This window comes from Sorex fumeus, unplaced genomic scaffold (genome assembly GCF_029834395.1).
Source record: "Sorex fumeus unplaced genomic scaffold, SorFum_2.1 ptg000094l, whole genome shotgun sequence".
NCBI lineage: Eukaryota > Metazoa > Chordata > Mammalia > Eulipotyphla > Soricidae > Sorex > Sorex fumeus.
In genome coordinates this window covers 10,351,372-10,372,436 of record NW_026606151.1, presented here as the reverse complement: position 1 = coordinate 10,372,436, position 21,065 = coordinate 10,351,372, and the positions used below count along the sequence as shown (strand labels likewise).

Genomic DNA, 21,065 nt, shown 5'->3' with positions numbered 1-21,065 from the left:
TTCCCAGTATCCCATATGATCCCCCAAGGACCACCAGGAATAATTCCTGAGTGCAGATCCAGGAGTAACCCCTGTACATCACCAGATGTGACCCCCTAAAAAATAAAATTAAAAAAATATATAGCTTATGGCAAATAGAACAGTGGAGAAAAATTCTCTTCTGTCTATTCTATAGCATAAAAGTATATAAATTATATAATGTTCATGTACTGATTAGCATTTGCAATAATTGGACTTGAACTAAACCAATTTTTTTGTTATTTTCATAATCTGGGGATAATTCTTTGATTGTTGATCATTTATTATTTTTAAATTTTTTTGTAGTTATAGAAGACAGGTTTTCAGGTTTTTTTCCCCTGCCAATTAATGCGTCATGAACCTATTTCATATAGCTCTACTGCATTCATTTCTGTGGGTTGTTTTCTAACTAATGAGCTTAATATATAGGCTGTTTCTCCAGAGGAAAAAATAAATAAATGTTTTGTGATTTGTCCTTGAGGACACCAGACAATTAATCTTCCCCCTAATTCTATCCTGCATAGCCCCGGGAACAGAAAGAACCATTATATTTTACTATCTGATACAAGACCAGATATAAATTCTTGTGTGTGTGTATATATGTGTGTGTGTGCGCGTGTGTTTGTGTGTGTATGTGTCTAGATGGTGGAACCAGGACCTCGCACACTCACACAAGGGAGGAATATGTGCTCTACTGCTAAGCCATATCTTCCCTGATAAGAATTCTTGATCAGTTGCTGAGTGAGTTGCTGTGTAGCCCTGAAAAAAGCTCTCAAACCACAGTTTATTTTGCTCTGCAGTTGAGCCAGGAACTCAAGCTCCTGGGTACTTAAGAGTTACCAAAGATGAAGTGAAATCACAAATTCAGGTCAGGATTCTTGACCAAACCAAGGCGTAGCGCATCTTACCTACACCCTCTCCCGCTCCCTTCCCAGGGCTGCTTACCTGGTTAGTGGTGTGGAAGAGATCCTATCGGGTTGTCCCAGGCGGCGGTGCCTGTCCCTGCCTTTCCAGGGCTTTTGAATGGGACATGGGGCTGGCTGAGTCAAGGCTTCTCACAGGGCCGACACTGGCTGGATTTCCTTCCCTTTCTTCCCCACTCTGAGTTCCACTCTGGGTTGGAGGCATGGGCCTCCTTGGGAATGCAGGTGGATTAAGGAAGATTCTTTGAGAAAATGTCAGAGAAAACAGTATTGATGTATATAAAAGGTCAGCAATGAGAAGGGTCAGATTCTTGGTGAGGACAAGACTGTTATGCTTCAGTGTAATGTCAAAGCATTTTGAGGTGTATATTTTTCGGGTGGATGGACAGACACACACATACCTTTAGGTCGTGGAAGTAATTTTGACAATAGATTATTCTCAGAGCATATGTGGACTCATGAATAGACACACACACACACACACACACACACACACACACCCTTTATATTATTCTCACAACAAACTTGCATATTTAGGAGAGTAGCTCTTGGTTGCGCCCATTTAAAAAAAATTCAGAATTTCTGTCAACATGTTTTGAATATCCCTTAGGTACCAGGCTCCATGCTAAATGTCACAAGCCAGAAATAGAGAAAAACGGTTATCTATATATTGCTGGGTCTTTCCAATCCATTTTTAGCTTTAAATATTACACAGAAATATTACACACAATACTTGATAGAAGTTTTTGCATGATATATGCCATCTGATAAGCACAGGGTGGGTTTTTTCTTCATACAACTATGTTTTTTCTAGAACTATTTTCACACATTCTCTTTAATTTATGTATAATAATCCATCAAATAAAATTGTCACATTTTTCTCTCTGCTTTCCCATTAATGGACCCTTAACTTGATTGCAGTTCACAGTTCCATAAATAATGCTTACGTGAGCATGCAATTATGAGAGTCACTTATGGGTGCGTATGTCTCTGGCAGTGGGTTAGAGAGGAGGGCATATTTCTGTAATAGGTGCTGGAAAGTCTTTTCTTCCTTCAGAATTGAAGGAAACATATACCACAAAACTTAGATCATATATTTCCATCATAAAAGGAGAATTCTCAAATAGGAGAAAAAGGTTAAAATAAAGGCTGGGAATGTAGTTTGAGAGCACGTGCTTCTGACACATGGGCCCCAGGTTTAATATTTGGCACCCTAAAATGTTTCTGAGAGTTTAATTGCACTCTGGTGTTTATTTACTTTGGGTGATTGTTGTTGTTGATTGTTTTGGGGCAACCTCAGGTGGACTCGGGGCTTAACTCCTGGCTCATGCTCAGGAATCACTCCTGGAGGGACTGAGGTGACCATGTGGCAATAGGACCCAGGTTGGCTGCATGCAAGGCAAGTGCTTTGCCATCTCTCTGGCCCTTTCAATAAATATTTACTTCGTATTTTGTAGGAGAAGCGAGGGGCTGGAGCGATAGCACAGTAGGTAGGGCGTTTGCCTTGCACCCAGCCAACATGGTCGACCCGAGTTCGATTCCTCCGTCCCTCTTGGAGAGCCCGGCAAGCTACTAAAAGTATCTCGCCCACACGGCAAAGCCTGGCAAGCTACCCGTGATGTGTTTCATATGCCAAACACAGTAACAACAAAGTCTCACAACGGAGATGTTACTGGGTCCGCTTGAGCAAATCGATGAACAACGGGAGGACTGTGACCGTGACCAATTTTATAGGAGGTACTAAAGTGATAAAAGGTGAATAAATGGGCTCCAGGAAAGGAGTTCTTAAGCCAATAGTCTCTACAAATACTATCAGTGAGTATTCTGTAAGAACTGAGAAGGGCGAGAGTGAGGCATCAGGAGGCTAGAACATAGGCTGTGTGTGCTGGTGCTTCATGTGTGATCCCTGGTACCACCTAACTCTGCTGGGAGCAGCTTCCAGCACTGCTGGGTATGGGGGAGGGTTGGGGGGGGAGAGGAGAGGGAGAGAGATGAAAATGAGGAATGACTGTTAGAAGTCATCAGTTTCAAAGGGTAATAAATGTGGGACTGGAGCGAAAGTGCAGTGGGTGGGACATCTGCCCTGCACGCAGCTGACCAGGGTTCAATCCCCGGCATCCCATATGATCCCCCCAAGTCCTGCCAGGAGTAATTCCTGATTGCAGAGCCAGGAGGAACCCCTGAACATCACTGGGTGTGGCTAAAAAGCTAAGCCAAAAATTTAAAAAAGGATAGTAAATGTGACATTCAGCCATCTCTATCCAACATTTGTGTGTGTGTGTGTGTGTGTGTATTTTACATAGAGTAACACAAGAGCTGCAGTAAACTGCCCACAGGCTCACAGTAGAGAAGTCATCCCTGTGACCCCCGTGGGAAGGCAGATGTGGCCTGCAGGGGCCTGCATAGAGCACGTGGCACCCTGCAGCCAGTAGAGCTTCAGCATTTGGCTTCCGTGAGCCAGGTAGAAGCGTGTTACACACGCCAGGATGTGTGTGATGCCCTGCTCAGAATTTCAGGAGGAGAAATGAAGCAGTTTATGTCTGTGCATTCACAAAACGTGTGGGCATGTGCCACGTGTGCTCAGTGTTTCGGCCGCTCTCCCACCCCAGATGGCTGACGGTGATGGACAAAAGAAGGAGGAAATGGGGCAGACTGGTTGGTGATCACCGTTTATTCCCATCTCCATCCCGCTGTTTATTCCATTGTCCCCATGCGCCTATTCCAACCTCACTGAGCGCCCCCTCCCAGTCTCACCTGCCCCTCATTCCATCTCCTACTTTCCACCATGCTAGTCTCCCCATGCCCAGCCTGGCAGCCTTAGTCAAGAGTCCAACCTCCCAGGTCAGATAGCACAATCAGCATATAGAAAGTTCTTCCTTCCGGGGAAACTCTTCTAAGACAAAGATCATATCCTGCTAGGAGATACGCTCAAGGGTGGAATTTATTCTAAGGGAGTATTTCTCCTTTCCTTAGTCCATAACCGTTTAAACAATCATTGTAATTCTGTAGCACTGTAGCACTGTCCTCCCGTTGTTCATCAATTTGCTCGAGTGGGCACCAGTAACATCTCACAACAAATTGTGAGAATTGTTGTTGCTGTTTTTGACATATCGAATACATCATGGGTAGCTTGTCAGGCTTTGCCGTGCAGGCGAGATATTCTCGGTAGCTTGCCAGGCTCTCCGAGAGGGCTGGAGGAATCGAACACAGGTTGGCTGTGTGCAAGGCAAACGCCCTACCCGCTGTGCTATGACTCCAGCCTATCGTAATTCTACTTCTTAATAATATTAGTCATTTTGTATGGACACAGTAAGAGATATATCAAGCTTGTAGGGTGGCTCTCCTGTGGACATCTCACTATAGATCCCAGACTACAGTGCTCAGGCCAGATTAGTCCTTCCTAACCCTAGCAGGGCCCTTGTCCAGTTGACTTCTTTGGGGTCATGGCAGATTGTCCACGACTGTGCTGTTAACTTATTAAAAGTTTTATGGTTCTCCCATTTCGATGCCAGGGTAGCTTACAGTTTTCCCGGGGTCCATCCAATCCGTACATCAAGACCCTCCTTTTGGAGTACTGAAAGGGCAGCTGAGGCATGAGTGGAGTAAATATGACAGACACCCAGGAGTAAATATTATTTGGCGTCTATTAACTCCCAGGTTACAAAAGCATAGCATTACCTGTCTTCCAGTGTCTTTACAAAAAGGACATTGCTCTAAAGTAAATTATGCAAGGGACATAAGGGAAAGGCAGAGTCTCCTGCCCCCGAGCCTGGCTGTCCTCCCCAGGGCCCCTTGGAGGGGAGCGGGTTGAGTTTCCCTCCCTGCCCCGACCACGGCTCCAACAGCTGAAGACCTCCAGAACCAGCCACAACCATGCTGAGACCACACTCCACACGCATGAAGGTACTGGCAGAGGAACAAAGGCATGCAGGTCCCGGGGCTGAGATCTCCAAGCCTGGTCAGATCGGGGCTGAGCATCCTCCACCCAGATCCTCCATATTCCAGTAGGCAGGGGTCACACCCACCAACTGGCCCCCTGGCGCGTGTAATCCCATCAACGGCCAAGACTCAGAGACTACAAAACCCAGCTCCCGGAAGCTTATTATCTTATTCTTACTTTGGACAAACTGGCAGGCTACCGAATGTAACCTGCCCACAGGGCAGAGTCTGGCAAACTCCCCATGGCGTACCCAATATGCCAAATACCAGTAACAATGATGGGTCTCATTCTCCTAACCCTGAAAGAGCCTTGAATATGGCACTTTTTAAAAAATCTCAGGGCTAGGATGAAGGAGACGTCACTGGGGCCTGCTCGAGGCAATCAACAAACAACAGGATGGTCGTGATCATGATAAGGGAAAGAGAAAAGCAGTACTTCACTTACAAATACAAAATCCATAGTCCTTAGAAGGATCTGACCCTACAAGACACAGGATCTGATTTGGGGCTATAAGTGATTAACAGATAGAGGAAGCAGAGTACAGAGGAGACATTAAAGATAGCACAGCAGATAGGGCATTTGCCTTGCATGCAGCCAACATAGCCGACACAGGTTCAATTCCCAGCACCCCATATGGTCCCCTGAGCACCGCCAGGAGCAATTCCTCAGTGCATGAGCCAGGAGTAACCCCTGAGCATCGCCGGGTGTGACCCAAAAAGCAAAAAAAAAAAAAATATATATATATATATATATATATATATATATATATATATAGTGAGCTACTTTATAAAATAAAAAACTTAAAAAAAAAGATAAACACAGAGGAATGGAGTGCCTCAGGAGCACTGTGATGGGTGTAACCCAATAAACCTAAACTCCTTGCAGCAAGGGAGAAAGGACAAGCCAATGTCATCCTACAACGTCGAACAACATTTCAGTACTAAGTCTTGAAAAGAGACTCAAGAGGTGAGTCGCTGGCAGTGGACAGGGAGCTTCCGTGCTGAGGCCAGGGTCTTAGAGCCATACAGCGGGTGGGCTCCTGAGCGGTCCCAGGTCCTGAGCGATGGAAGAGGAGATGAAGTCACGGATGTTTCAGCTCTTGCACAGCCCGACTGGGAGTAGGCGCCTACAGACACTTAGCATCATTTTGGGATTGAGAAACTTCATGTGTCCAGGGACTGTCACATATACTAAGCAAGAAAAATCATTTTTTTTCCCCTTGTTCTGTTTTTAAGGTCAAGAAGTTGTTTTCAAGTGCCTTGGAGAAGGAATTCTTGAAAAAGCCTTTCAGGGGTATAATGCTTGTATTTTTGCATATGGCCAGACAGGTGAGTAGCTGTGTTTGTTTAAATTCAATTATATTAAATATATAGAAATATATTAAATTATATTAAATATATAAATAAGCATATGAATATATACCGTTTTTAAAAATTTTGTATCACACTGCAATGCTCAGGGATTACTCCTAGCTCTACACTCAGCAGTTACTCCTGGCTGTGCACGGAGGGCCTTATGGAATGCCAAGGATTGAACCTGGGTTGGCTGCATGCATCTACCCTGCCCTCCCTGCCGTATTCTCTCTCCAGCCCCTATAGTCTATGTGTGTGTGTGTGTGTGTGTGTGTGTGTAATGCGAAGTTAAAAATAAAACAACACTCTGGAAAGCAACAGAAAAAGGCTCCTAACCAAGAGTTACACTAAATTAGAGGTTCAAAAGTAACCCCCTTTTTGAAAAGGGCTGAATAGTTTTAGCAATTGAGTAATTTCAGTGTTAATGAGCAAAGCTGGTTTCCAACTATTAAGCATCATTTTCCCAAATTGCAGTTTTAGCCTCTATTTGAACTATGAAAATAATTACCAGTTTCTCAGTATAAGCGTGATAATAAAAACTGTATAAAAACTCTTGATATTAACCTAGACAGAGGAGTTTTACTGGGATCCAAAAATGCGGACAGATCATTAAACCTAGGATCAGAAGACAAACAAGGAAAGCAAAAACCTACAAGTGGCCCAGCCATTACTGCTCTGAGCCACATCTGTCAGCTATAAAGCATGAAGAAGGCAGTAAATGAGAGTAATACTGCTTACCATTGCATCACCGGGACGGCTAGGAGACGCAGATGAGAGCAGATACATGGCTCAAAGCACTTTCACAAATATAAAATTCGGGGTGGGGAGGGTGAGAGACACTTAGAGGTACTGTGGAGATGCTACATGACATCCTTTGAAGGAGAGTGTGTTCTTCATGGCTATATTTGATGTGTGTGTCTGTGTGTCAGAAAAGTGTTCCCCAGTCTCTGTACAAGAGTCACACTGAAGGTCATGGGTGCAATGGGAAGGTCAGTCGTTGTGGTGTTCAGAGGTTTAATCTGGCACCTGTCTGCGGTGTGGCCCTGGTTGTTGGGCATCAGAAACTTCCATCTGGTGGGCACCCTGCATTGGGCTTCCTCATCAAGCTTCTCTCTTGCTTGTTCCATTCCAGGCTCAGGAAAATCCTTCTCCATGATGGGCAACGCTGAGCAGTTAGGCCTCATTCCGAGGCTCTGCTGTGCTTTGTTTCAGAGGATCTCTGTGGAGCAGAATGAGTCACAAACCTTCAAAGTCGAAGTGTCCTACATGGAAATTTACAATGAGAAAGTGCGGGATCTCTTAGACCCCAAAGGGTAAGTTCATGGTTGAGCACACTTGTAATGAGGCCAATTATTACATTTTTTAGCTGGCCCTAAGTTGGTCTCTTTTGTGATGTCCTTGTGCACTGTTTTGATTTTCATTCATTGACAGAGAAATCATCAACCTCTGAACAGCCTGTTGCTAGGCAAATGTACATAGGTCCTGCCATATTTATATATTCAGTTGCTTACTTGGGTGATTTAAAAAGATGCTTTTATTATTGGCATTATTTTTCCTGCCATGGCTTATTCATAAACGTTAAGGCTGAGACCCTGGAATCTTAGAACTAATACAGCAGTTGGAGCACATGTACTTGACCTGGGTTCAGTTCCCAGTACCCCAAGGTCCCCTGAGCCTCCCAGGTGCCGCTCTGGAGGCCCCTAGCACTGCCAGTGTGGTCCAGTGGCCACTATAGGGCTGGCGCAGTATCACCTCCTCAAGCCCTTGCATGAATCACTGATCCAGTTGACTGGGAATTACTGATGGGGCTCCCAGAGCTCCCAAGCATACTTGGGAGCCCCTTTGTTCCCCCCCAAAAGAATGAGACACCGACCTTTCCACTCACACCAGGAAGCACTGCCTCTGAATCGGAAGTAAAGGTCTTTCTCGTATGTGTTTGTCTTGTATGTGGCCAGCCCTGGTTTGCTTCCTAGTGGGTTCTAGACCTTACATTCATTGTTAATACTGTGCTACCTTTTGATCCTGTGTTTCAGATTGTGTGTGCAGGGGTTGTTCTCTAAATACAATTCAGTCAATTGCTTGGATTTTCTCTACAACAAAACCTATCCTGTCTCATGTCACAATCACGATCACGATCATCCTGTTGTTCGTCGATTTCCTCGAGCAGGCACCAGTAACGTCTCCATCTTAGCCCTGAGATTTTAAAGTGCCATATTCAAGGCTCTTTCAGGGCTAGGAGAATGAGACCCATCATTGTTAATTTGGCATATTGGGTACACCACGGGGAGTTTGCCAGACTCTGCCATGTGGGCAGGTTACATTCGGTAGCCTGCCAGGTTGTCCAAAAGTAAGAATGAGATAATAAGATGTTGCTCGACTGCATCTGTGGCCGCATGCTTCCAGGAGCTGGGTTTTGTAGTCTCTGGGTCTTGGCCGTTGATGGGATTACATGGTACCAGGGGGTCAGTTGGTGGGTGTGATTCCTGCCTACTGGAAGATGGAGGATCTGGGTGGAGGATGCTCAGCCCTGATCCGAGCAGGCTTGGAGATCTCAGCCCTGGGACCCGCATGCTTTTGTCTCATGTCATTAAAAATAATTTTTACAAGTTTTTCAACACTTGCTAGACTTTGCCGGGGCTGGAGTGATAGCACAGCCTAGGGCGTTCGCCTTACAAGCAGCCAACATGGCCGACCCGAGTTCGATTCCTCCGCCCCTCTCGGAGAGCCCGGCAAGCTACCGAGAGTATCTCGCCCGCACGGCAGAGCCTGGCAAGCTCCCCGTGACGTATTCGATATGCCAAACCCAGTAACAACAAAGTCTCCAATGGAGACGTTACTGGGCCCGCTCAAGCAAATCGACGATCAATGGGAGGGCCTTTACCTTTACCTTTACCTTTACCTTTTCAACACTTGTGATTTAAAATTACAGGTAAAAAAAAAACAAAGCAGTGATAAGAAATGTCTGTGTTTACTTTTAAGTTATCTAATGCATACAACAGAACATTTATACTATGTGTAAGGTATAAAGAAGTATAAAGTCAACAACTGCCCTTATCAACATTTGGCTTAATATAACATTATCAATATTTTAATTTACCTTTTATTGGGAGGGGCTGGGATGGGCCAAATCCAGCAGTGCTCAGGGGCTGTTCCTGGCTCTGGGCTCAGAAGTGAAGTGATTCCTGATGATCTTTGGGGAACCATCTGCTGTGCAAGGAATCAGACCGGGGCTGGCTGCATGAAGCAAATGCCTTAAATTCTTATACTGTCTCTCCAGCCCTCATCAGTATTTTTAAAGCCTACCCCTACACACACACACACACACACACACACACACACACACACACACACACACACGCACACAGGGATCCCCTTTAAGAATTTTATGTCTTGGGACCGGAGAGATAGTACAGTGGGTAAGGCATTTGCCTTGCACACGGCAGACCTGGCTTCGATCCCCGGCATCCCAAATGGTCTCCCAAGCACTGCCAGGAGTAATTCCTGAGTGCAGAGTCGGGAGTAACCACTGAGCATCATGGGGTGTGGCTCAAAACGAAAAAAAAAATTATATCTTGTGCTTCATAGTCTCCAGAGTCCTTAGCACACTTTCTTTGGTGATTTGCTCTGTTTTCCCTCAGTGGCTCAATTGCTCTGCTAAATCAATTAATAATGCATTGGTTGGAGCGATAGCACAGCGGTAGGGCATTTGCCTTGCACGCAGCCAACATGGCCGGCCCGAGTTCGATTCCTTCACCCCTCTCGGAGAGCCCGGCAAGCTAACGAGAGTATCTCGCCCGCACGGCAGAGCCTGGCAAGCTCCCCGTGACGTATTCGATATGCCAAACACAGTAACAACAAAGTCTCCAATGGAGACGTTACTGGGCCCGCTCGAGCAAATCGATGAACAACGGGAGGACAGACAGATGGACAGACAGAATGCATTAATGAACCTTTACTGCTCTTTATCACTCCACTGTGTGATTATACCATCATTTGTTTATCCCATTTCATATCACACATTTTTTACTCTTGCACTGGTCGCCTGAGGTCCAAAGGCAAGGTTTTCTAGGGAATACATAAAATACTGACTCTTCATCTTTATTAGGAACCGCCAAACTATTTTCTAGTGGGTGATACCATTTTCCTCTCCCACCAGTAGTGTGCAAGAATTCCAGCATTAGGGTGCTGTCGAGATAGCTCAGTGGGCTGAGTGCATGCAGGAGAACCAGTTCCAACCCTGTACCACATGTCACCATGATCACTGAGCACCACTGGATGTGATCACCCCCCACCCTAAATAAGTTAGATACCATCAGAAGCAGCTGACTTTGTGCTCGAGTCATGTTTTGCATGCACTAAAGACATGCCCAAGAACAGATGAATGGACAAAGGAACTGTGACACATTTACACAATACTACACAGATGTTAGGAAAAATGAAGTCATAAAATTTGTCTATAAATGGATGGACATGGCAAGTATCATGCTGAGTGAAATGAGTCAGGAGAGAAAGAGATACAGAATGACTGCATTCAGTTGTGGGATATAAAAAATATATATATATAGTAGTAGACTACTATCCAAGGCCAGGGAAAATGGGCTAAGAGGACTGGTCAGTGGCTGGAATCTACCAAAAGTGTGTGAGAGGGGCCCGGGGCGGGTGTGGTGGAGGGTAGGTAAGATAGAGAAGGGACCAGTAGGACAGCAATTATTGGAAATGATCAAGCTGGACAAGAGCTGAGTGTTAAAAGTAGGTAAAGGGATATACACAATAACCTTTCAGTATCTGTATTGCAAAACCACAGTGCCCAAAAGGCCAGAGGGAGGGAGAGAGAGAATAGGAAGAAAAGTGTCTACCATAGAGAGGGATATGGTGGGGAGTGATGGGAGGGAAACTGGGGACACTGGTGCTTGGAAATGTACAGTGGTAGAGGGCTGGGTGTTGGAACACTGTATGACTGAAACCCAGTCCGGAACAGCTTTGTAAGGATCTATCTCACAGTGATCAATAAAAAAAAATCTTTAAAAAATAATAAAACCCAAAAAAAGACACTGGTTATAGAAGCTGATGAGCTGAGTCTGTAGCCAGGTGCATCCTGGTAGCTGTCTGAGCGATGGGGATGGTCTGGGCTCATAGAAGACAGTTGAGCCGCTCATCGAGTTCTTCATCCTTTAGGTACAGTTAGGAGAACGTATCTTTGGGGTGCTTGTAAGAGTAAGCAAGAAAAGGGTGAGCAAGACAGCTCTAAGGGCTGAGCACACGCTCTGCATGCAGGAGGCCTGGATTCCCTCCCCAGTTCTAGAAGGGTCCCTAGTTACAGAATAGAGAGTAACCCCCAGACACCACAGGTTATGACTCAAAAACCAAAAGCCAAAGACGGAAGAAACAGACAGCGGGAGAACTGGAAATCACTTATGGAGCAGTGCCAAGGCCTTGGGAAGTGGTTAGTGAGAACAAAACTGATTTTTTTATTTGACAGTGATTGATATCTGGTTCCATGAAAAAATTAGCATATAAAATACAATCATTGTCACATAAGTATACATATTATCTATGTACAGTATAACTATGTGTGTGTAAGTATACATACACGTGCGCAAGCACACACAGCTTTGCTCTTCAACTCAATTATCTATTGATAAGCTTTTCAAATAGGTCCCAGTCTAAGTTTGATATTTCGAACTTCAAAAGAGCTCTGACATCTGCACCAGCAGAGCCAGGTCTAAATATAGGATAAACAGCAGCAAGTATAAACAACTGCTCCAGTGTAATGTCACATTCTGTATAAAATTGTCAGCGTAGAAACAGCAGTGCTCAGTGCAGACTTGAAAAAGCAAATTACAAGTGAAAAACTCTTGAAGCCTGTAGAGCTCGCTCAGTGGCTGGAGCTGGTGCTGTGTGTGTGTGGGAGGCCTGGGCTCATCCTGGCGCGGGATGGTACCCAGAGCATCACTTTGTGTGTCTCCCCGCAAAAAGGGAAAAGTCACACACTGAAATATCATTCGCTTCTTGGTCAGTACCATAAGACAGTATTTACTGGGGCTGGAGTGATAGCACAGCGGGTCGGGTGTTTGCTTTGCACACGGCCGACCTGGGTTTGGTTCCCAGCATCCCATATAGTCCCCTGAGCACCTCCAGAAGTGATTCCTTAGTGCCAGGAGTAACCCCTGAGTATTGGCGGGTGTGACCCAAAAAGAAAAACAAAAGACAGTATTTATTGAGAATGCACTTCCTTGTAAAATAACCTTAAGATTAAATTCAGCTTGGCCTTTTTGTTTTGTTTTGTTATGGGTTTTTTTTTTTTAATCACACCTGGCGATGCACAGGGGTTGCTCCTGGCTCTGCACTCAGGAATTACTCCTGGCACTGCTCAGGGGACCATATGGGGTGCTGGGAATCGAACCCGGGTCGGTTGCATGCAAGGCAAATACCCTACCCACTGTGCTATTGCTCCAGCTCTCAACTTGGCCTTTTCTTTTTTTCCCTCTCGTCCTGTGTGAAACTGAAATTCAGCCTGATAAATCAAGTGCTCTGGTGCAGACTATTCAGTTTGGGACTAGAAGTAGAAAATTTAAATAGAAAATTGCTTCGATAGAAATTAGGCTATAAAAGATAGTCCTGCTGGGGAACACTGTTACTAATCCAAATAAAGTAGTTTTTAGGATATTTTTTCTTTTCTGATCATTAAAAAGAATTCTTTTAAAGTTACCGTCTTAGTTTCTAGGTATTTACGAAAGCTCCCAAATTTGTTCTAATTCATTCATTTCCTTTCCTTCCTCCTGAAGGAGCAGACAGTCTCTTAAAGTTCGAGAGCATAAAGTTTTGGGACCATATGTAGATGGTTTATCTCAACTGGCTGTCACTAGTTTTGAGGTAAGTGTTAATTTTCTTTTTAAATGTCACTTAAAAACTGTCAGTGGTGGTGTGAAAGAGATCTCGAACATATGGGTGCCTTAGAGCCATGGAGGCTGCTCATGGCCTCGAAACCGGGCAGCAACCTTCTCCCTGCCAATGGCGAGAATGGATTCTGGTCACCCTTCCCCCTGCCACCTCGAGAAGGTTTCACAGGGTGGCACAAAGGTGCTTTGGAAGGTGCTGAGTTGAAACTGCACTCCCGAAGAAGCTGGTAGTATCCCGTGACCAGACCTTGCTCTCACTGAAGCCATATTTGGCCATTCTCTAAGGGGTGACTCCCTCCAGCGTTATATGGGAGATGGGTCTAATGTGGCTTAAACCTACCCCTCTCTTTGAAAACATTTCAGTTGCAAAAGAACCAGAAACCTGAGGTTGGTGCAGTAGTACACTGGGTAGGGTATTTGCGTTGCATGCAGCAGACCCAGGTTCGATTCCCAGCATCCCATATGGTTCCTCGAGCTCTTCACTCATGATCCCTGAGCACAGAGCCAGGAGTAAGGCCTGAGCATAGCTGGATATTCCCCCACAACACAAACAGAAAAATAACCAGAACCCTCTCTGGCACTGGGGTGCTGATTTAGCTGAACTTCATGAGCGCCATGTCCACCTCGTCCGTTCCCCTTCTCAGCACGAGCCAGAGCGCATGGGGTTCTCAGCCCCTTCACCTCTCCTGAGATGCCCAGGGAGTTCTGTGACCACCATGAACTTTGATGTTTTTGTGAGGAAAGTCAGGAAAGCACTTCTTTTCTAGGGCCCGTTCAAAGGTTGTGGGAAGTTTTTGGGTGTTGTTGGGTGTTTGTATGAGAGGAGTCGGGGTAACTCTGATGGTGGACAGAGGCAGAGAAGTCAGCCATAGATGGTTAGATGGTTGGTCTGCCCTGCCCAGCGGGAGTCAAGTGAGGTGACCACCGTGATTGTTGACGGGGACCCAGAGAACTTCATATTTGCTCTATTTTTCCCCCTTTTTGGGTCACACCCAGCGATGCTCAGGGGTTATTCCTGGCTCTGCACTCAGGAATCACTCCTGGAAGTTCTGGGGGACCATATGGGAAGCCGGGGATCGAACCCTAGTTGGTCGCGTGCAAGGCAAACGCCCTACCCGCTGTACTATCGTTCCGGCTCCCATCTTCACTCTTTTCTCCCGCCTCGAACCTGGCGGCAGAAGATAGTTGTGATAGGGGAGGAAGAGTTGGGGCAACCAGGCTCGACAGGGAGGGTGGGGTTGTCTGGAAAGGGGGGTACCGGTGACAGAGGGATCCAAATCCATCCACACCTCTGCTCCGAACTACTTCCTGCATGTGGGTGCTTTGGCTGACGAGGTTTCTTCACGCCTTGCCACTAGGATATCGAGTCTCTGATGTCTGAGGGAAATAAGTCTCGGACAGTGGCTGCCACCAACATGAACGAAGAGAGCAGCCGCTCCCATGCCGTGTTCAACATCATCCTCACACAGACGCTGTATGACCTGCAGTCTGGGGTGAGTGCCGGGTCGACTCTCTTTTCCGACTGCGGAAAGCGAGCCCCCGCGTCTGCTGTGTTGAGGCCGCGGGCCTACGGGAGTGGGTGGGTGGAGAGAGCTCTGAGGCGTTTGCACTCACGCCGGTGTCTCTCACGTTTCCTCCACCTAGAACTCGGGAGAGAAAGTCAGTAAGGTCAGCCTGGTAGACCTGGCCGGGAGCGAACGAGTGTCTAAGACGGGAGCCGCGGGCGAACGACTCAAAGAAGGAAGCAACATCAACAAGTAAGTTGGCCGGTTCGGTGGAGCATTGTGTGTGTGTGTGTGTGTGTGTGTGTGTGTGTGTGTGTGTGTGTTTGCGCACGCATCTGTGTGTGTGTGTGTGTGTGTGTGTGTGTGGCTAATAACCAGAGTTGAAGAGAAATAACAGCCTGCCATCAGTAGCACTGTGTGTGTGTGTGTGTGTGTGTGTGTGTCTTAGTAACCAGGGTCAAGAGAAATAACAGCTTACCTCGAACAAGAGGCCCGAGGCTTACTGAAGCTCAGCCACCTGCTGTGGCCAGCTCGCACCTGCTGTGGCCAGCCCTGCACTTTGGATATCACTGCATCCAACGAAGTCTTTAAGTCGGTGCAAATCAGAGGCTTTGGAAGTCATATTTTATCCTAAGAAGCTCTTTCTGGCCAGCCACCCCTCTTCCAAATAAGTATCAGTGCCTCGAACAAGTGTCAGTTCTTGAACTTGTGTTGTGCTGAGATCTCAGCAGTACGATAAAGGCCTCGAGAGAGCAGAGTGGGGCAGGAGGCGGAGGGCTGGTCAGGGAGGCGAAAGGCATCCTGGCTGCCAAGGGCGGGCCAAGCAGAGCCCAGACAGATGAGGGCTCGTTCTTCTGGCCAAGTTGGAGGAATCCTCTTTGCTTCCGGCAGAGCAGGAGCTGGGTTGGTCCTGGCCTGCTGAGGCTTCATCCTCCTCCTGCCTCTACTCCATCTTGAGGCATCGTCAGCGGGAGATTCCAGTGCTCTGTCTGCTCCCTTCTCTTATCTGGAACCTGGGTATAATAACCGAACCCACTTCTTAGAATAGTTAGGGACTGGGGCTGGAGTGATAGTACAGTGGGTAGGGTGTTTGTCTTGCACGCCGCTGACCCAGGTTCTATTCCCAGCATCCCACATGATCCCCCGAGCACCACCAGGAGTGATTCCTTAGCGCAGAGCCAGGATTAACCCCTGAGCATTGCTGGGTGTGACCCAAAAAAAAAACAGGAAAAAAAAAGGTAGGGGCTAAAAGCCCATGATGTGTTGAAACTAGTGCCGGGAATCTCAAATGTACTGAATAAGTATTACTACTTGTTGTCATGTCTCAATTAAACAGACCTGTGTGAACTGCATAATCATTCACATCTCAGCAGAAGACAGTGACGCTTGCAGTTACAATATTTTCCCAGTGAGAACACAGTCACTCAGAGTCTGGTTTAGGACAGAGGGTGACAAGAAGCAGTGGCATCAAGAATAGGTTGGCGCAGTTCGTATTTAAAAATACTGCATGCGCATTATGATTTCAGGGGGCCGCTGCTTAAAATTAGAAGGAAAATGCCACCCCCTCCATCAGCTGGGGCGCAGCTGCACCCTGAGAAAACTCCCTCACCTCACAAGGGAGTTAATCTCCCAGCCCTGCTGTCTCTTGCTCCAACAACAAAGGGGTTTTGCTCGGTTCCCTGACAAAGCGCTTTGGAGCTCAGGCAGGCCCTGCAACTCCCGCATTCCAGACGGAGTTCCTGGAGCCGGGGGGGGGGGGGGGGGGGGGGGGGGGGGGGGGGGGGCGGGAGTGGGCTGGGAGACCATCATCTGTCCTGGACATTGGGGGATGGACGCCCAGCCTGGCCCTTCCCTGCCTGCCACCAGGGCTTCTGGGCAAGCACGGAAAGTCGGCGCCGTGAACTTAAGGGGGATTAGGGGCAGGGCTGTCTTGGGTGTGTGGTGATCACCAGCGTTTGTAGGGCTGCCGGTGGGAGGTGGGGGGGGGGACTCAGCTGTGCTCAGAGGGCCCCGGGCTGCCTTCCTATGTACTCAGCCAGCATGGGGAGGGGAATGCCTCGGCCTGGCCATGTGAGGCCTCTGACTTCCACCCTCTCAGCATTGCCTGGGGCTGGGGGGCCACCAGGAACCACCCTGTTAGGAATAGCAGGCAGGGGCTGGAGCGATAGTAAAGCCATGGTACAGGTAGGGTGTTTTGGCTTGCACTTGGACGACCTGGGTTTGATCCCCAGCATCCCATATGGAACCCCCAAGTACCACCAGGAGAAATTCCTGAGTGCATGAGCCAGGAGTAATCCCTGAGCATTGTTGGGTGTGGCCCCCAAAAAAGCAAAAAACAAAACAAAAAAAAAAACAAAACAGGCAGCCTGTACTCCAGCCCTCTGCACGGCCTCGTGGTTAGTAACTTTCCTTGTCCTCCGACTGTGTATGGGGTGGGTGCTAATCGCAGCTTACCTGAGAGCCTCCGCCCCCACTGGCTGTTTTGAGATGGGTCTGGGGTCCCTGTTTCATAGACCGGGAGATGGAGGCAGAGAGCAGAGAGGTTAGACAGTGGGGATGCCGTCACCCAAGCTGTCGATGTAGACCCTGGCTTGGGTCCAGGCTTGCCCACTGTGCTGTACAGCGTGGAATGACCGTGCCTTCCGCCAGCCTGCAGGAGCCCTGGTGAGCCTGCCTTGGTGCCCCAGTCGGTATTTATAGCACCTCCTTAAGCTGGAGTCCGAAATAGGCAACAGCCCTAGCTGACCCCGCTCACGACGCAAGACAGCACGCAGCAGCTGGCTCTTGTCCAGAAGGACTCGTTGGCCTGCCTGGAATTCTCTCTCCTCTCTACCCCAGTGCTTTTGCAACCAGTCACCGAGGGTGTTCCCGCCCCTGCCTTTGTGGTGGAGCCTTTGCTAGGGGTCACCCTCCTGCTCCTCACAGCACCGTCACACGTGAAGCTCATGAGACGTGTTGGTGTTCTGTGTTTTGTTTCATCTTTTAATTTCTCCCAAATTGAGGAAACTGAGTGCTGATGGCACTGAAGGAAGAGAAGGAAGAATAAAAGCTGGGCAGACACGTGTCAGGACTCCGCGCTCTCCCCGACATGGCCTTAAGTGCGGAGGGGATGCAAAAGGAATTGGTTTTTGAGATGGGAGGCGATTCACGTGAGCTCCGTGTCGTTAGGAGTAGAAAAGTGAGGTGGGAAGGGCTGGAGCCATAGTACAGAGTGAAGGGCATTTGCCTTGCACACGGCCGACCCGAGTTCAATTCCCCAGCATCTCATATGGTCCTCTGAGCACCTCCAGGAGTAATTCCTGAGTACAGAGCCAGGAGTAACCCCTGAGCATCGCTGGATGGAAAAAAGGAAAAAAAAAATATCGAGGTGGGCCAGAGCAGGGCAGGCTGAGAGTCTGGACCGGCCGTTGCTTGTTTCGAGATCGATGGGATGAAGGGGCCACATGCCAAGGTTATGGGGCAGCTGGACAAGGAACTGGAAAAGGTGAGGGACAGATCCTCAGGAAGGCGGCGCTGTTCACACCTTTAATGTAGCCTGTGTGGTGGGTTCCGGATCTCCACTCACCACCGGTGTCACCCAAACTAGTAGCTAATAAATCGGTGGTGTTTTGAGCCATGAAACCGCACAGTCGAGGGCGTTCTCATCCAGGTATTGGTGAGAAATGTCGCACAACCCTGCACCCGGCAGTTTGGATGACACTATTACCAGCCTCTGGATTTTGCCAAGCGGGTCTCAGGCTTTTTCCTCCGTCGCTGACAGAAGGGACAAGAGCTTCCTCTGCGGTCTCTCCCGAGCCTACATCCATGCTTCTCTTGTCAACTGCCATCCCCCTGATGTTGGGGCATGTACCCCGACTGTCAACTGCGGATCTGGGTGCCCCCCCCCGGCCCCCTGTCCCCTCAGGGTCTACACAGTTCAAGATCGCTGAGCGAATGTGCTGTCTTAGTAACATCCGGTCTGAGACTTCCTTAGAAATAGGGCCCCTCACCCCAGATGGAGGAGGTGCATCTCCCCGCCTCTCCAGATGGAACCCCAGCATCCAAGAACTTCCACCAGCAAGGCCCAGGTATGTGGGTCCCAGGACTAAAATCTCCAAGCCGCTTGGCGGCAGAGACCCTGGACTGTCCCTCCCCCGCTTTCCTCCCACTCTGCAGCCTGGCTGTCACACTCAGAAGCTTCCGCCAGACACCATCTCAGCACAACCACCGCCCTGGTCCAGAGATGCCCAATTGACTCCCCAAGCGGATTAGTGCCCTACAGAGATGTCTCTGAAACACAACCATTTACAATCTAGGATTCCAGAACTCTCATGATATTCAAAATGAGCAGTGGAAAGTAAATTAGCTAGAGTCTGCTCCTGGCAGGCAGGCTTGAATGGTGGTGGGAAAATTTGGGCAAAACATAATGCTCAATAAGTAGAGAGAGAGTATTGGGGAAATTGTCTGCCGTAGAGGCAGGGGGAGGATGGGGATGGAGGGGGGATACTGGGGACATTGGTGGTGGAAAATGTGCACTGGTGGAAGATGGGTGTTTGATCATTGTATGGCTGAATCTCAAACATGAAAGCTTTGTAACTATCTCATGGTGATTCAATACTGTAGCACTGTCCTCCCGTTGTTCATCGATTTGCTCGAGTGGGCACTAGTAACGTCTCACAACAAATTGTGAGACTTGTTACTGTTTTTGGCATATCGAATACGTCACAGGTAGCTTGATTTAAAAAAAAAAAGGAAAGTAAAATGTTAAAGATCTAAATAAAAAAAAATAGAAAAGGAATAGGGCCCCTGTCCTCGCCGACAACACCCCAGTCCTGTGCACTCCGGAGCCCTTCTCTCTAGCGCACTTATTAGTAAACACCTGCCTGGGGCCTCCTGAGACTCCCTTCAGCCCCCTGCTGAGTGCTTGACGGCTGTTCGCTCGTCTCGTCGGACTGTGTGTCAGTTCAGCGGTGTGTGGGAATGCTCGTGTACTCGGCTGTGGGGTATATCCAAGGTCCCCTTCACTGCCGTGGATCGTGTCTACCGTGGTCTTTCTGTATGCTGTTCTGTCAAGGTACCAGGGACCCCGGGGAATTCAGATAAGAGACATAAGAGATGGGGACCTGCACTTTTTGGGGTCCACATAGCCAATGTCTTAAGCCCTGGGCCTCAGAATCCAAGCTGGGACTCAGACCTCAGAAAGTTTAAAGTTCGAGAAGGAAGAGGAGAGACCTTTTTTTGTTTTGTTTTGTTTTGTTTTGTTTTGCTTTGCTTTTTTTTGGGGGGGTGGGTTGGGTGTTTCACACACAGCTATGCACTGGGGTTACTCCTGGCTTTGCACTCAGGAATTACTCCTGGCAGTGCTCTGGGAACCATATGGGATGCCGAGAATCAAACCTGGGTCGGCCGCATGCAAGACAAATGCTGTGTGCAAGGCAAACGCCCTACCCACTGTGCTATCACTCCAGCCCCCAAGGAGAGACCTTTGGAGGGGAGGGCTGAGTGCATGGAGTCCCCAGGAACATGCGGGGGACAGTGGGAAGCCCATAACAGGGACCTTCTCTGTTGCTGTCACAGGACGCTGAATCCACCGACGTCCCCCCAACCCCACCTCCCATTTTTCAGTTGTAAAAGGCAGATGAGGGAATAACCTGATGAGGAGGGCTGCCGTGAGGATTAAATTAGCTGCTATTTTTAACTGCTGACAACAGTGCCTAGGAAGCTCCGCGTAAGTGTAGACTAGCGAAATGGGAGGGGAAAAATGATAGTGATAATGACTTGAAGCTACTGCCTGGCCGTCCCACCCATGGCTTTTGAAACCCTGAACCCCGTCGTGCCCAGTTAAGTGCTAAAGCTAAGGAAATCGCTGACCTGTCTCCTAAGTGTTCTCTCTCTGCTTCGGATGGGGACATCAATAATCCTCTTAAGCAGATATGTCAGGGCCTTCGCACAGACATTAGTGTCTGCTTAATGGGCTATGGATTTAGGAGCTCCATCTCTCCGTAAGCTCTTAAGAGCTCTCAAGCACACATTATTCCTTCCCTCGAAGCGCCAGCGCGCTCTGGTGCTGCCTCTGCCTGGCCTGGCCGGGGCCAGGAGAGCTCAGCGCCCCACAGACCGTCTCCTCCGGAGGATTCACCGGGAAGATGGGTCTGCTGCTCGCCCTGCCTGTGGGCGTCGGCAGGGGTTAGCGGGGAGCCTTTCCTGGCCTGCCAGTCGCTGGCTCCTGAAGGCTGTGGCTCTGATTCTCCTGAGGATGCTCTGAAAATGCCTCTGCTTTCACCTGAGCAGCAAACAGGCACTGAGTGATGATGCCCTGCGTCGCCAGCGCCGTCTGTGCCCTTTCAGTTCTGTGGGCTGCAGTATTGGGGACCCCAACGCTTCTAGGGATATTCGCGCGGGTCACTCCCAGAATTCTGTCATGGAGTTTATGTTGTGATATAGTAGCC

The 21,065-nt window shown here is 48.3% G+C and overlaps 1 protein-coding gene across 2 annotated transcripts in view; it reads left to right on the top strand.

The window, feature by feature from the left end:
* KIF13A (kinesin family member 13A) overlaps positions 1-21,065 on the top strand; it is a 215,353-nt gene that overhangs the window by 125,573 nt on the left and 68,715 nt on the right. For both annotated transcript variants that reach the window (XM_056132384.1, XM_056132383.1), the window contains exons 5-9: positions 6,117-6,209; positions 7,366-7,546; positions 13,019-13,106; positions 14,491-14,625; positions 14,777-14,889. In XM_056132384.1, the coding sequence (XP_055988359.1) occupies positions 6,117-6,209; positions 7,366-7,546; positions 13,019-13,106; positions 14,491-14,625; positions 14,777-14,889 (610 nt within the window). The remainder of the gene's footprint in view (positions 1-6,116; positions 6,210-7,365; positions 7,547-13,018; positions 13,107-14,490; positions 14,626-14,776; positions 14,890-21,065) is intronic.